At 32.7% G+C, this 17,777-nt stretch overlaps 1 protein-coding gene across 1 annotated transcript in view; it reads left to right on the forward strand.

Annotated features, from left to right (window-relative positions):
* Nucleotides 1-17,777, forward strand: part of COL9A1 (collagen type IX alpha 1 chain) — a 124,411-nt gene that overhangs the window by 48,100 nt on the left and 58,534 nt on the right. Inside the window, exons 10-18 of the mRNA XM_031968607.1 lie at nucleotides 12-65; nucleotides 424-459; nucleotides 4,511-4,534; nucleotides 4,926-4,979; nucleotides 7,436-7,489; nucleotides 8,064-8,096; nucleotides 9,790-9,846; nucleotides 10,922-10,975; nucleotides 14,928-14,981. Coding sequence (XP_031824467.1) covers nucleotides 12-65; nucleotides 424-459; nucleotides 4,511-4,534; nucleotides 4,926-4,979; nucleotides 7,436-7,489; nucleotides 8,064-8,096; nucleotides 9,790-9,846; nucleotides 10,922-10,975; nucleotides 14,928-14,981 — 420 coding nt within the window. The remainder of the gene's footprint in view (nucleotides 1-11; nucleotides 66-423; nucleotides 460-4,510; nucleotides 4,535-4,925; nucleotides 4,980-7,435; nucleotides 7,490-8,063; nucleotides 8,097-9,789; nucleotides 9,847-10,921; nucleotides 10,976-14,927; nucleotides 14,982-17,777) is intronic.

Genomic DNA, 17,777 nt, shown 5'->3' on the forward strand with positions numbered 1-17,777 from the left:
TATTTTGAAAGGGCTTGACAGGACCTGATGGATCACCTGGTGCAGTTGGTCCAAGAGGACAAAAAGTAAGTTGAAAACCTTTTCTTGAATGTTTATGACTCATTTTGGGGAAAATTTATTTAAGCATGTCAGTTTAATTTTCAATAATAGAAACAATCGTATTGATAAAGAAATGTCGTTTAAAAGCACATAAATAATTTTTCATTTATAAAAATGCCATGATAACTTACATAGGCAAACCCCACTCCCTAACACACCTATTCTCATTCTCTCTCTCTCTCTCTCTCTCTCTCTCTCTCTCTCTCTCTCTCTCTGTCTCTGTCTCTGTCTCTGTCTCTCTGTCTCTCTGTCTCTCTCTCACACACATATATCCACATATTCTTCTGAATATTTAAATAAAAAGAAATTATTTTATGTTTTTAGGGAGAGCCTGGAGTCCCAGGATCACGTGGATTTCCAGTAAGTAAAAATTTTTAGATACTATATGGATGAAATAAAAGTGTGAAAATGTTTAATTCTGCCTCAATGATATTCCTGGTGAAACATTTTACATAGAAATATAGTTAAAAGTTTTGACTGATAAAATGAACATTCTATAGCAATTAATTGCATGGGGTTAAGTAGAACACCACCCTGAAATTTATTATAATGGAATCTTACTTTTTTCTGTAAGTGGAATAATTCTGGACAAATTTAAATGTGCAGTATAAAGTACATAGATGAATAATACAGTATTCATGGGTTGATTGGTTACTATTCAGTCTGCTTAAGTATTCCTTTTCTAGGAAACCCAATCTTTTGTTATAGAGGAAAATCATTCTTGCATAACGGCCTGAGAGAAAAACCGTATCCTAAGATAAACCAAGAGCAGAGGTCCAATAGTCATGAATAAATTGTGGTATCCTCCCTGCATCTTGGTTTTAACCCTAATGAAAAACAGTTTTCCTGGGAGTTCTTATCCTGTTCTCGTACTTGTCATTTCTCCATTGTACCTACCATTAGGCTGAAATTTAGTAATGGGGTTAGACATTCAACATAGATCACTGTAACAGTGCCTTTCTCTCAAAAGGAACAACCTGGAGAACTACTTTTCATCCATTGACTCTTTGTAAATCTACATCCTTCTTCCAGCTTGTTCTGCTATATCATAGCATCTGTTCACTTTCCTATTAGACTTTCATATGCTATCAGTTATTTTCTGAAGTGAATAACTTGCACTACTTTTTCTTCAACCATATCTCTTGAATTGTTAAATTTGTAAAATCCAAATCTTTTTGCTCGTTTGAAAAATACTACTAGTAGTCTATAGCCAAACAATATGTTTTCATTTTCTGTTTAGAAAAACACCACTTCCATATTTTATTGTATAAATCTGATTGTTCTGTATAAGAATTATGTTGCAAATAAGTGTAACTCTTCAATAAGTTCTGTTTACAAAATGAATAATATTTTTGAAAACTCCTTAGTTACCTCTGGCTGTGTCTCAACTGTTATTGATTCATTGTCTAGCCCAGTGCATAATGGTAACCAAATAAAGATTCACTCAATGAAGGACTGAATGAAACAGTGAATAACTAGCCAATTCAGTTAAAACTATCAAACTAATTGTTTGCTTTACTCACTATTTTCTTTCTCAGCCTTTCTTTTTACCCTATCCTTTTTTACCTTGTCTTCTCCTCCCACCTTCCATCCCCTACTTCAAGTTCCCTTCCAACAATCCTTCCATTCCCTCCTCTAATGCTGAAATTCAATACACATTCCCATCAAAAGTCTCCCCCATCCTCTCCTCTCACTTTCCAAATCCCAATCTTTATACCCTTCTAAAAGTCCCTCCCCATTAAAAAAACACCCCAAACTGATTGCTTGTGTAGACAACTTTTACCAAGAGAATTCCTAGGGATTTTACTGAATGTTTCAGTTATGAGGATTTTAAAAAAATTCATATAACAAAAATCACTTATATTTCACCTACATTTTTATTATTTTCAAAAGACTTTTATACACATTATTTCATTTATTTAGATCTTTAAAATAATCTTAGAAGGCAGGCAGAGGATGGGTCTTCTTTGTTCCCCTGCCTTTGTAGATAAGGAAACCGAGGCTTAGTGAAGTAGTATCTTGCTTAAGTTTACATGTCTAAGAAGTGGTACAGTGAAGAAGGGAGTTCAGGTCTGCTGACTCCTAAAATGGCTATTATAATGGACTCTATAGTACTTTGCAAAGGTAGCAGGAAAGATGACTGATTCTGAGGCATCTACCTGGAAGAAAAAGAATCGGGAACAGAAGAATAAAAAACCAGGACTGCTCTCAAGAGAAAAAAAGATTAGATGGAGGCAATGAAAAGAGGATGGTATTCTAAGTAGAGGACAAAAACATGTGCAAAAGTATATAAATAATACAAAAAGATAGCATGACTTGATTCAAGATCAAATTTATTATGGCAAAGTTTGGGAGGTGAGACACTTTTAATTCTCATAAGTACTGCCGGGAAAGAAGTCTATGACATAAATTTCCAATTGTTTAAAAGGTTTGTTCTCTCTTCTTTGCCATAGACTTGACTATTTGTGCTTCATGAATGCACAAAAAACTTTTTTTTTTTATTAAACCTGTCTCTTTGGAACCAATATATCATATTTACAAGTTTGTAAAAGTGGAAATTGAGCATAGTGGATAAAAAGCTAACTTCAAAGTCAAAAAGGCTTGGGTTCAAGTTTCACCTCTGACGCATATTGACTGTGTGACCCTAGCAAGTCACTCAATTTCTTAATATTCTAATCTACTTTATGAGACTACAAATTTAAGATGCTGACTTTCAGTAATAGAAGGAATTTTATCACTTGGGAGTTTCCTATCAAGTGTTATCAAGTTCAAATAGAAAGAGACACTTCAGAAAACCACAAATTAACACTCTCTATGTTATGTTACATTTTCCACTTATTTTGTTAAACATTTCTCAATTATATTTTAATCTGATTCTGCCAGCACTAGGGAGTTTGGCAGGCTGCTTGCTATCTTATAGTTCGACATTTCTGTGACTATCTCAGTGAAAGTAGATCCAGTTTCTATCCTTTTCCATACTGTAGTCATAATTATCTGAAGGTAAATTGCATTTAAAAACATGAAAAAAATAACATTTTAAATCATCATCAAATGTGACACTCCATGAATGTGAAGTATTATAGCAGCCAGAATTCTATAAGCAAAATTGTATGACTTCATTTACTTTCATTAAAAGAAACAGAAAGAAAATATTTTAAAAGGAACATCTTGCTGATTCTTCTTCTCAAGTCCTCATCCATTACCCCATTGTAGTGTACAGTTGACCTTGTGTTTTTGAAGGCTTTGACAACTGAACTCAAGCCCTGGCAGATTCTCTTGTACCAAAAAGACTTTTGGTATTGCCCTGGCAACAGATGATGACAGACCATTTGTATCATTCAAAGTCCATTCCACTGCCCTTAGCAACTACAGTTCTTGCCACTAAGTGATTAATTAATACTTGTTGAGTGACTGCAGGATGATAACTCTCTTTATCTCCACAATGCATAAACATCATCTCCAAAAGGAGAAATCGTGGTAATCTGGGTAATTAGAAGTAATAACCATACTAATGAAATCACAGGTCTTTGAAATATTGGGGAGAAAAATCTTACTGGTTAGTTTATCTCTCCAAGAACTAAAACTTTTAGAAATGAAGACTTGTTTGCCTTTTTTTTTTTTAGACAAATAATTCATTTCATATGAAACATTTTTTAAAAAGAGCAATATAATGTCTATCTTTGGTGGTATGGTTTATAATTATTTTCTTTAAATTTTAAAAATTTATTTTGTATTCATTAAATAAAAAGACAGAATAAAAAGATTATTTCCATTAGTACTGAATAACATAAAAAGAGGAGTCTGTATAAGACCATGAATTTCATTTTGCACTGTGCTTTAAAAAAAACCACTGCAATAAATACTAACATCATTTTCAAACATCTCTTGCTTTTCTGCTAATAAGTTTTAATTGTTTTTCTCCCCCCCTCCCCCCCCCCCACCTTGGTGTAGAGACTACCATTTGACATAAACATGCATATATATATATATGTGTATATATATATACATATATATATATACACACACACACACATATATATGTAAAACCATTTTATACATACTTCTATTTATGAATTCTTGGAGTGTGAATAGGAGAGCATTTTCTTTCATAGGTCTTTTGTAGTTGATTTGAATATTTGTAATACTTAAAATGACTTTGTCATTCAAAGTTGTTCTTAGAAAAATATTGCTGTTACTTTGTACCACATTCCCTTGGTTCTACTCATTTCACTTTTCATTATTTCATGCAAGTCTTTTTATGTTTTTTCTAAAATTAACCAGTTTATCATTTTTCTAGTACAGTAAGTAGTATTCCACATAATTTATTTTCAAGAAATATCTCTATGTGTCTATTTACATGTACATGAATAAATGATATTATATACGTAAAATAAAAATTTTATTTTTTCAGGGTCGTGGTATTCCTGGACCACCGGTAAGTATCATTTTATAGAACAATTAGCTTATTTAAAAAGATGAGGTTAGAAAAAAGAATGGTCCATCTTTTGCTCTATTAGGTTTGTTCCACAAATAATATTCTGCCATGTGGTACTTTTGTTGCTCACCTGTCTTTTGGTGACTATGATATTTCCCCATTGTTTTGTGGCAATCCTCTTATGCTATGTGTTTCAGGATAGAAAATTATTTTTGGATTAGTTTATGAAATGTCTGGTCCACACAAAGTAATTGGTCATTTATGGAATGTGTTACTATCTCGTTGAGAGACCAGTGGTCACATACCTTTAAATCAGATTTTAAATATGATTTGATCAAGTATTTTTTTTTTCCAAAAAAACCCTAATTTCCTTTTAATTTATTAACTTTAGGGACCTCCTGGTGCATCAGGACTTCCTGGAGAACTTGGACGTGTGGGACCATCTGTGAGTAAAATGGATTATTTCTCAATAAATGTTTGTTGATTTGTTGGAAGATATCAAAAAGAAAGAAATTGTTATAAATATGCAAACTTGTTTGTGTAGAACTATTGCCTTTAAGTAATAATATTGATGGGTTCTTAGAACAGTAATGTCACTTTGCTTTTGTCTTCTGCTTTTTTTTTTTTTTCTTAGTATGGTCCAGCATACCCTTATTTTCATTGTGTCAGCAAATCTTTAAAGCAGTAAAGCAGTTCAGGGACAAGGTCCTGACACCAAAAGAGTTGAGAACTATTGGTTTAATGTTAGTATAGCATATAGTTACTGCCATATGTAAGTTGCCAGAGGTTATACAACTAGTTAAGGGCAGATTGAAGTCTCTAGAATACCATGGATAGAGAACTAGCTGCACCTGGAGTCAGGAACATCTGAGTTCAAATATAGCCTTAAGCATTTATTAGCTATGTGATCCTTGGCAAATCACATAATCCTTCTTGCCTCAAGTTCCTCATCTAAAAAATGAGCTGGAGAAGAAAATGACAAATCATTCTAGTATCTTTGCTAAAAATAGCAAAAAAGCAATCTCTCCCCCCCAAAAAAGCAATCTGAATGGGGTAAGAAAGAGTAGGACATAACTGAACAACAAGTTACTTAATCCTTAGGCAAAGTTTTTTCTTTAGATCATTTGTATGAAATTAGGAATTAGTGGTCTAAAATTATGACCACTTATATTAAAGTGTCATGAATACAATGATAATAGTAGCAGCAGATAATTTATGTGAATTTAAAGTTTTCAAAATACTTTAGATTCATCATCACATTTGACTTCCATAACAACCTCACAAAGAAGGAAGCACATATTTTATTATCCTATTTTACAGATAAGGAAACTGATGTTCAGAGAGTTGAAGTAACTTGCTTATAATCTCACAATTAATAAATAATAGAATTGGAATTAGACTAACTCCTAATGTGGCTTGTGAGAGCTAATTGTTACATTTTCAGTATGAACATTTATATCTTGGAAATACACAAAATTCACATTAGGGCTTGATTTATCCTTTTGTTGATTGTCTAGGTTTAATAAAGTGTTGATAAAGCAGATTAAATTTAAGTGTGAGTTATATACATTCTCCTTCTCCCCTAGCTGATGATGAAAACATTTATTAGTATTCTCTGGGCTAGACCAAATCTAGGATTTCTCTGTGAAAAGCCAAAACTCATTATATCAACAGCTTCTTCTCTATCATATAGAACCACCCAAAATTATATTTACATCTATTAGGGTTAAAGTTTGGGGTATCAGATTAAAATGGATATATTTTCAATTGAAATTCATTCTGGATTTCAGAATCCATTGAAATCACATTGTATTTACTCAGCACACTTTATATGTGGATCCCCTTTGCTATAAAGTACAAAACTATGGATAAAGAACATTTTACATATGCCAAAGTAAAATATATAAAATGTCAACTCTTATACTAAGCATTTCATAGTTGTTATAGTAACATCATATGAATGTTTAGAATTTGCAAACTCTATAAGGGCAGAGACTGTACTACATCTTCACAGCACTAGCATAGTACATAGTATTAGAACTGATTAACTCTAGGGTCAAGACTGAAAGGCAGAAAGTCACACTAGACCAGAGAGAATAAGGAAAAAGAACAAGCTAGAACAGAAATAATTGCAATGCGTTTGCAATGAGAATAAAGAAGTTTATGATCAGAGAAATGACTTTGAGAGATCAACATTTTAAAAATTTTAGGTCACAGTAAGATTTAAGGAGTAGATTTGAGTAGATTAGGTAGAGTTGGAAACATTTGAAATAATAATAAGATGGAAATGATCCAAGTTTTTGTTAGTGATTTTTTGTGGCAGAACAGGAAGAAGGAAATCACATGCCATGCATAAATTCTGATTTCAAAACCAGTTAAAACACAATGCCAATTAGAATTTTCTGAGTAAGTATAATAACTCAAGTGATGAATGAGATATAAAAAACACTGGCATGGGACAGACTTACTGCAAAGACTTACCTATTTCTCATTTGAAACTAATTTTTTTCATGATGAAGGTAATATTATTACTATAATATAGTATTCACAGTACCATTAATGTTTACTGGTTTTATCAATAGCTATAAAAATCAAGCAGCATTTCCTTCCTAATTTACCTTTGACTTGGACATAGAAATGCCCTGTCCAAAAGAATTGGCTTTTCTATATTTCTGTGTTCAGGTCTAGACTCATTTTATTAGTTTGAGAGATGGAACTCATTCATTATCTTGCTCTTGTTCCATGGAAATTATTAGATTAGGAAGGACTCATTGATTTCCTTGCTTGCTTTAAACATTTGATGAGTTTTGTGGGTCTTTATGTACCACATCATTTGTTCTCTATTTTGTGCCACAAGTTGTCATTTGTTTAAACATTTGCTTCTATATCCCCAATATTTAGGGTGATCCTGGAAGAAGAGGACCACCTGGCCCTCCAGGTCCTCCAGGACCAAGTGTAAGTACTCTTAACCTTGTGATCTTTCTGTGGTCCATAGAGTCAAACTTTACAAATGTAGTTATAGAGCAAATAAAGGAATGAGTGTAAACATAAAGTATCATTATTATCCCTTATTTATAACTATCATCATTTCCCAATGTGGCTATCTATTTTCATCTCTTATTAAAGGCATGAATTCTTTAAATATAGAAAATATGTGGAAAAATAATGTTTTGCAGAATAAGAAATTTTAAAAATAAGATCAAGATAGGATTGGATAGGATTTATTTGTCTTTAGGGAAGTGTCCTTCCTACAAACTTGTGGGGAGAAATCCCTCAAAGTATGAAAGAACAATTATAGAGCCCCCTTAAAGGACTAGCACAATTATTAGGAGATTTTTGATTTTCTAGGATATTCTTAAATATTTCATATTGCCATGTCTTGTTAATTGTGCGATATTTTCATTTATTTTCTTGGCAGATGCCTCTCTGCCACCATTTGTCCACAGATATTTGAACTAATTATATTTATTTTACTTGAAAAGTTATGATCCTGAATATTCTGTAACTTGTTTTCTTTTTATTTGTTTAGGGAACAATTGGATTTCATGATGGAGATCCACTGGTAAGATGTTAGTTTTTATGAATAAAATTGTGTCAGTCAAAAACTGTATGTTCCTTTTTTAGGAAGCAGACTTTCATCTGATATCTGGATGAACAAATAATTTGTATCCCAGCAGTTTCCTATTGGATAATACAGGATTTAGTTGGTTATTTTTCCATGCATGAAATTATTCTTGTTCTATGACCTTTTGGAACTGACCAATGTTTATTATTTATTTCATTTCCCTTATTTCAGAAGTGAACTATTTTATATTTAGGTATTTTTGTATCTGGACCTATGTTTTCATTAATGTAGGGAATTGGTGGTGTGGAAACTAGCTTTATTGATATGATTCAGCCAATCTTTTGTAACATAGTATTAAATTGCTTGGGTAGCAATTAAGTAACAACCATAAATTCATATAGCTTATATATATATATATTTATTATTATAGCTTTTTATTTACAAGTTATATTCATGGGTAATTTTACAGCATTGACAATTGCCAACCTTTCGTTCCAATTTTTCCCCTTTTTCCCCCCATCCCCTCCCCACAATGGCAGGTTGACCAATACATGTTAAGTATGTTAAAGTATAATTAAATACAATATATAGTTTATATATTTTAGTGGCAGAGCTTGAACCCAGGTTTTTGGCTGCAAGTCCATTTTCCCATCTATTATACTATAGTATTTTGCTTTAGGTTCATTTTTGCTTCTGAGCCTTTGAATTCATCAATTTAGAGAGCTCTTTATGAGCAAATTGCTTCCAATAAGGCAAATCTATGCTGAAAATTATAATCTTAGAGGGTCTCTCAGTAAAGTGGTCTCTAGAATTGGGGCAGCAGCCCTTTAAGGAATCATGGCATAATCTTTGGGCTAAATGTGATTAACCAGTCAAAGAGTAGGAAAGATGGATTGCATCTCAACATCCCTGTGATAGCCATTCATGATGATTGTCTTTAACATAATTACATGTACCCTTATGTTTGGTGACCCAAATTCCCCTACTTTGCATTCTGATTTTACTTTGTGAGCTCCTAATCTCCCCTTTACTGTACTAAACTAAACTAAACTGTAGGTGCCTCAAAGCAATTATAATCCATATTCTATATAGATATAAATATAATAGATATAAAAATAGATATAAATATAATCTAATCACCACCTAGACACCTATTGCTACAATTCTACCTACCTATTTGAATTCTAAAATACCCTCTGTCCCCTAGAACAGCTCCCTGCTGGAATATATGCCTTTTTGGGAATATGCTGAGGGTAATCAACTCAAATTAAGGTCTCTGTCTCATTCTCATTTTCATTTTGAGTCAGATAATGAGGACATGTATATAATTTATTAATAAATATAAATGTATTGTGAGTATGTGTTCATTTTTTTTCTGTTGGGTTTTATGAATTAAAAAGTTTGGAGGCCATTAACCCAGGATGGCTGAGATATGAGACCCAGGCCTCTAGGTCTAGGTCTTTAGTTACTATACCATTTTTTTGCCTCTCATTTAATATATTAGTGATTAATATTAGTGAAATAGGCTACTGAATTAATGAAATGAAATTTTGAAAAGAGATATGAATACCTATTTAATTTAATTTGCTTGGTGTGCCAATTGAAACTTCTTAATATTTTTATTTGATTAGCCTATTTGGTTTTAAAATATTATTTTTCCCCTGCTAACTCTATGTGATTATTTTTGTAGTGTCCCAATTCCTGTCCACCTGGTCGTTCGGGATATCCAGGTCTACCAGGCATGAGGGTAAGGGAATTTATTATTACATTTATTAGAATTGATCTATTGGGGTGAGAGAAGAAGGGAAATATTTATTTTGGGTTCTGTTCTTTCATGTAGAGAGCAACAGTATTCTCAAAACCTTCTCTCTTACTATGTCTCTTTTTTTTTTTTTTGGGTGAGTATACAATCTCCTAAAAGGAAGTTTGTTAGACAAATCTCAAATGACTCTGTGATGGTATAAATTGCTCTCTCCTCTCCCTATCTCTGAGCTCAGCTTAATTTAGATCGAGCCCTAAGAGAGACACAGAGAAAGCCTTTGTCCCAATCTGAAGAACTACTGAGAGAAAATGATTGATTTACCAGTAAAGATCCTCTTGGATTCTGGTGGCCTTAGCCTAAAAACACACTGCTGAATAGTTCTGGAGAACTGGGAATTATTCGATTAGACAGGATGAAGACTTTTGGTCCTGGAATGAGATGAGCTTTTGGAAGCCAAGAGCAAGATAAACTGCCTGGGTTTTCACCCAAAGAGCATATACCAAAAGAAACTACTAATCAACTGAAGCTACTTTCAAATCTCCTTTTGCCACCCAATTCCAATTTCCCTTATGGGAATCATTAGACAGGTCATGTCAGGTACAGAAATAGTTGATAGGATCAAATAGCTGTTCAATAACCTTGCCTATGACTATCTCTCAAGAAAGGGCTTTCTGTGTGGGAGGGAGCCCGGTTTCATAAACTTTCACATTAATTTGGAGATTTGGGGTGGGTAGCTGAGTCAAGACTGCCATCTCCTGGCTTTTGTGATGACTGAGGTAGCAGTCTTTATGTCTCGTTCATTTTAAAGTGAGAAAAATAGTCTTAGAGAATAGGGAGCAGCCATAGTTGACTGGAACATTGGATAATGTGAGATCTTTCCACGCATACTATATGAAGATTAAAAGGATATTTTAAGCAATAACTTTCTTTTCTTGAGTTTAATAATTCTTTTTCCAGTAGCATATTGCTATGGATTTGGGGAAGCCAAATCTTTTTTTAAGGGCAACCTCTAGAGAAAGATAAGAACTGAAATGATATATATTTTTTTCATATTTGGTAGGGTCACAAAGGAGCAAAGGGAGAAATTGGGGAACCAGGAAGACAAGGTCATAAGGTAAGAAAAATAAATATTTAGTTGGAAAATTGACTCTGAGAAGTAGTGATTAATACCAGTATTACCATTATTAAAGCATAAAATGTTTTACCTTTCCTCCCTAAATGCAAGATTCTTAGGGGCATATACTGATATTCTTGACCTGCCTTGATTTATTTAACGTAAATCATTTACAAGAAATAAGTGTAGTTTTTAATGCATTCATTTAGGTTTTTCTTTCTTTTCATTGCTGTCTTCTTTTTTCCTTCCCAAGTGAATCACATTCTTGTTGGGCTTCCTTTCTGGACACATCTACTATTTCATCATTATTTAGTTAAATGCTTTATTCCTTGAAAAACTCATTTTATTTCAGGTATGCAAACCATTGATGGCATCAACCAATAGAGAGTTTCACAATAGGTTTTGATCATTAGGGTTCCTCAGCTCTGGGTCAGAATTGTTTTTGTCTCTAAAGCTTTTTATTTTCTGTCTCTAAAGCTTAGAGTTAGGGGGAGTTTTCCAGACAGTTTGGTGGTGGCATAAATGATGCAACTTTATTAACTTAATAGCAAAATGGCCACCTCATGAAATCCATTATTGTAAATTGCATCTGATGTGTTTTCCATCAGAAGAGTCAAGGTGAAAATGAGAGTGAATTAAAAACAACAACAACAACAATAACCCCTAACTGCATTTTTCAATGTGCAAACATTTTCAATACCAATGCTAGTTGAATAGTGCTTGGCTTTCTATTTCCTTGGCTTTTGTAGAGATATAATTATAATTTATTTGGGTAATATGTTATGGTTTACAAAGGCTTTTCCTTACCCCAACTCTATATCATCACTGCGAGGTATGGAGAAACGGGATAAAGTGAATTGAGAATTGCCATTATTACTGAGACAACTGAGATTTAGTGACCTATTGGCAAGTGCCATAAAGACTCAGCTGCCTCACATCCAAAAGAATACTGGCAAATGATTTACTCTAAATCTAGGAGATTCAAACTTAATTCAGGTCAAACTACGTTGATTTCACATAAGAGGAAAAAAAGGAGGACTTTTTCTTATTGTGGAATATTAATAATGCTAATGAAGATGATGATGATATCAGTTTACATTGTTATAATGATTTAAGGTTTGCAAAGTCCTTTATATTCATTATTAGAATCAAACTTTATAATAACCTATGAAGTTACTGCATTCATTGTTCATATATTACAGATGAGGAGACTGAAGCTCTGAGTGATTCAGTGATAGCTAACTGATGAAAAGTTCTAACTTGGGTCTTCCTGACTCTAGCTCCATCACTCTAGCTACCCATCTTAAATGAAATGCACATTCTGAAAACCTTGATGAATTATACAAATGCTTGGTATTATATCATACTATGACAGAGTTCAGATTAGAATTTTGATGAACTTGCTAAAGCCTCATGTTTTTGTAGTCCCTATATAGCTGAACCATTTTACTCATCTGTAATACAACAGCTGTATATAATAACTAGTGTCAGACTAGGAAATGGATGCCTAGAAAGAAGAGCTTTTGGTTGCACACTCAGGAAGTTTGAATATCTATTGAAATCTCATATGAACTTTATTATCATTTTTGATTCTTGTTCTTTCCTAGTTAGCTCATAAACCCTAAAATAAGGTTGACTGGAACCACAAAGAAGATTCACTTTCCTTATACCATGTTTCTTCTTAACATGTTAATCTTGTTTCAGATATTGTATAACCCTGAGGAATTATACATTTTTTCCCTGTTGACTTCTATTATATTTGGAGAGATGATGTTGCCACAGAAAAGTTTTAGTTTTATGTTACATGTGTGCAATTACTTCTTCCATAAAAAGTTCCTTAGGAAGTTTAAAAATATTCAGCTAATTGGGATCACCTTGTGCAGATTCAGTGGGAGTTTCTAAAGAAATTGTCAAGAATAAAAAACCATTGTGGGTTGTAGGGAAACAAATACAAAACAGTTCCTAACCTCAAAGAGCTTACATTCTAATGAAACATACATTTATTTAAATATGGCATAGAGATAATTCATTTTCCCTTTGAAATTTTTGCTGAGTTCACAAAATTTGTCATTTTAAGTAGAAGTTACTATTGTATTTCTGGTGATTAATTGAATTTCTCACCTGAAACAGTATACAAAGATGTCTTACACAATTTCAATACATGTAAGCAGTCATTTATTGAATAGCTACGATTTACCCTATCTTTCCATGCACTTACACTCAACAAGTGCTTAAGGACCCTAAGGATTAAATAATTGATGAGAAAGAGCTTCCAAAGCTCTTATTTGAAGTTAATGTTTGTATTGTTGACAGAACTCAGAAGGAAAGCAGAATATTGCTGTGTAGGCCTCGTGGGAGGCATTAGATATGCAAATTGACCTTTTATCAAATGCATAAATCTAAGCATTTGCCAAGTGAAGATGCTTAAAGCCGGTTTATTTGTAAGGAACAGTTTTATCTGAATATCCACTTTATTGGGTTGAAGTACCTTCTGTGTTTGAACTGCCCTATTGAGGATCATACCTCAGACCTGCTGGCAAAGGTGACCTGAAAATTGGCCAATAAGGAGCTATTTTAATTTGCCATTAAAATAGGATTCTTTTTTTGGGGGGTAGTCCTGTAATTTTATTGGTATAGGGACATTCTGGTGCATTCATTTATCTTATGATCTGTTTTCCCATGTTTAATAATAATAATGATAACAATAATGATATAGCATTTAATTAATGCTTTGAGGATCAAATGAAATAACATAGAGTGTTTATTTTGTGATCTTCAATCTCTTAGTTTTATTGATGAAAAAGCTGAGACACAGAGAACTTTGGGATTTTCCCCAGTTCACAGTGGGGGGAGTAAGAAATATAGCTGATATTCGAATTCAAATTTTCTGACCCTGGATCCTTTTTACCACCCTTTCCTTTTTTAAATCTATTTATTAGATTTGCAAAAATAACATCCAGGTTTTTGTATTTATGCAAATAAATACAGTACTGTCCTAGGGGTTAAACATCTGAATTGATATCTAAAATCCTGAAAAATAAACTAAGGAATAAAAATATACTAAAGCCAAACTGCAAATTACCTTTGTTTGATTCTTCTCTCCATTCCCCCACATTAAGTGGTCTAGAGAGGTAATTAATCAGAGGTATGCAGACAACTGTTGCTCATTCATGTGTGTACTATCTATTTAGGGAATTATTCCTAACAATTCATATGTACCAGACTGATATCCTTTGCAACTATCTGAATTGCCTCCTTACACTATCAGTTATTGGTACTTAGGGAATGCAATCTTAACATAATTAGGGAGGTAAATCATCTGCAAAAAACCTTATAATACACTCTTACACCAAATATAACTGATTTTTGCATTTTACACTGCTTTAGGTTATCTGAATCACTTGTTCCTCTCCATTAACGCTGATAGTTGGAATTGACTGTCATTTCATTTGCAGAAATTTCTAACTATCACTGCTAGACCTTGAGAGAAATGAAGGTGGATTATTCTTAATATGGAACAAAGGAACAATGAAAATAGAAATGAAGTTGAATTTCCTAAAGCATCTTTTAGGAAAAGCTATTAAAAGGAAAGAAGCTCTTGTCAAATTGTGTCATTTTGTGGATTATTGCTAAGGTGAATGCAAAAGTTCAAGCTGTCTGAATTTATATTCTATAGAGAATTCATTTGGAAAAGATTAATCACATGAAATTATTTGGTTGAATGTGACTCCCTGTAGCTCCATGGAGAATAAAAAATAACATTTTCATTGGCAAGCCTTGGGCTCTTTGGTAGAATATTCTTATGTTAATATTTTATCTTCAGAGTATTTTAAACTACAGACTAGAAAACTTTAAAATGTGAAATTAAGCTAGACTGGGGATATTAATATGCTTGTTTTGCTTGACATTTTTCAGTTTTCACTGTTTTTTTTTTTAATTTTTAATTTTTTAGGGAGAAGAAGGTGATCAGGGAGAACTTGGAGAAGTGGGAGCTCAAGGACCACCGGTAAGGAATTCTTTAAACAATTAATCAATCAATTAGCCTCTATTAATGTACAGGAAATATGCTAGGCAGTGGAAATACAAAGATGAAATTTCACTTCTTGAGGAACTTATATTATATTAGGTAAGACATGTACATATAAATAATGCATATAAAGTATATGCAAGATAATTTTAGGGGAATCAGGAATTCTAGGGGAATCAGGAAAAGCTTCATGTAGAAGCAGAAACTTGAACTGAACTTTCAAGGAAACTAAGTACTTTAAGACGTAAGGTGAGAGGGGATGCATTCTAGGTATGTAGAAAGGCTACAGCAAAAGTATGAAGGTGGAAGATAGAATGTCCTGGGTGATAAAGAACAAAAAAAAAAAAAGGCAATTGAAGTGACTTAATATGCACATTTTGTAATTGTTAAGTCTTTTATAATATTAATTTGTATTATAATATTACAGATTAAGATTTTGGCAATTTCCTTCTTTTGGAGAGATAGAACTCTAATATATAGCCAAATACTTTTTTTTTTGGGGGGGGGATGTATTATAATTTATTTTAAAATTTTGTTTTTTATTTTTCAAATAACTAGTATTATAAATTTAATCTATCTCCCTCATTTTCCCCAATAAGCAAATTAAAAAACAAACCCTCAAAATAAATTTCTCAATATTATACATATAGTCTAGCAAAACAAGTTTTTTCATTAGCCATGTCCAAAAATATATGTCTACATTTTAAGTTCACCACTTTTCTATCAGGAAGTGAGTGGCATTTTTCAGCTTAATTATTTTGGATTTATGGTCTATCATTGTGTTGATCAGAGTTCTACAGTCTTACAAAGCTGCTTTTCTTCATAATATTATTTTATAAATTGTTCTTTTTTTTTTTTTTTTTTTTTTTTTTGCTTATTTTGCTTTGTATATCTTCAAGAGCGTTTCAGTTTAGTTTGAAGTTGTCCATTCTAATATTTTTTATCCCACTATAATATTCTACTATATCTATATGTCATACTTTGTTTAACCATTTCCCAATGGAAAAATGGCCTTTTGAGTTCCAGTTTTTGAATAACATGAAAAGAATTGCTACAATATTTTGTACATGCAGATTTTTCTTCTCTTTGATTTTTTTGGGGTAAAATAGTATCTACCACTGAATAGTGGTAAAATTATGCACAGTTTAATAACTTTCTGGGCATAGTTTCAAGTTGCATTCCAGAAGGACTTGACTAATTCACAGTTCCATCTGTTTGTTGTCCCACATTCCCTTCAACATTTGTCATTTCCCTTTTCTGCTACCCTTGCCAGTCTGATGAATATGGGTAGAAAGTTGTTTTATTTTGCATTTTTCTATTCCATATGATTGTTGATAGCTTGGATTTCTTCCTGTGAAAGAAATTTGAACTTCCTTTGAACTGCTTGTTAATAACCTTTGACTATTTTATCTTTTGGGGAATGGCTTTTAGTCTTTTACATCTGAATCAGCTCCTTATATACCTTGGGAATTAGAGAAATTAATTCCAAAGATATTCCCCCCCAGGTTTCTATTTTACTTCTAATTTTTATTATGATCAAAATAGCCAATTACATCTTGTGTAATTCTCTCATTTGTTTAGTTACGAACTATTTCTCCATCCATAGATTTGAAAGGTGATTTCTTTCTCATTCCTCCAAAATATTTGTAATGTGACTTTTACTTTCAAAGTTATGTCTCCCTTTGGAGCACTATTAATTACCATCACATAAAACCTAAAAAAGAGAAAGAAACAAAAGAAGAAAAAAAAAAAAAGAAAGAGACTAAATGGTGGAGAGAAAGCAAGAAATTGCCTGAATTATCCCGTTTCCCCTAAAAACAATGTTAAACCAAGTCTCTTAAAGAATTCTACTGTGACAGAATCCACAAAATGACAAAGTGAAACAATTTTCCAGGCTTAGAAAGGACTTCAGGAAAGGTCTGTCTTATTTGAATAAAAGGAGAGTACAGCTCAGTGCAAGCAGTGTCTAGCTAAGGCTGCGGAAGGCTCTTAGCCACAGCAAAGTTCAGCAATAGAAAATTTGCAGTTATGGCTCAGCAGGCAGAGCAAACTGCCAGTCCTGGATACCCAGAAACAATAGGTATAACTAGGCTGGGCCACCCTAGCACAGTGGGCAAGCTGTCAGTCCCAGAAGCCTGACATAGCAAGTCAGTGATAAGGTCCCTTGTTCCCAGTGTAAGAAGTTTGGGACAGTGCCCCCTGATACCCCAGCAACAGAAATCAACTTGAAAATAAGCAAAAAAACAAACAAACAGCCCTGATCCTACACAGTTACTATGACAACAGGGAAGATCAAAACACAAACTCAGAAAAGGATAATAATGTCAAAATGACTATATTTAAAACCTGAAAGGGAAAATGTGAATTGATTTCAAGCCCAAAACATCTACTTGGAAAGTTGAAAAAATGATATTTATGCAAGAGAATTATGGAAAAAAGTTAATTTGGAAAAGAAAGCACAAAAATTGATTGATGCATCTTTTAATCTCATGATACAATAAAAAACTATATATAGTAAAGGGTCAAAGCTATATTTAGGGAAATTATATATTTCTAAATGCTTACATGAATAAAAGAGAGAAAGAGCAGATCACTGAATTAGGGATGAAATTTAAAAAGGTAGAAAAATAACAAATTAAAAATCTCCACTTACACACCAAATTAGAAATAATAAAGAATAAAGAATGAAAAAATAGAAGAGAATGTGAGACATCTTATAAGAAAAACAATAGATCTGGAGAAAAGAAAAAATAAGGATAATTGGACTTACAAAAC

Source organism: Sarcophilus harrisii, chromosome 4 (genome assembly GCF_902635505.1).
Source record: "Sarcophilus harrisii chromosome 4, mSarHar1.11, whole genome shotgun sequence".
Classification (NCBI taxonomy): domain Eukaryota; kingdom Metazoa; phylum Chordata; class Mammalia; order Dasyuromorphia; family Dasyuridae; genus Sarcophilus; species Sarcophilus harrisii.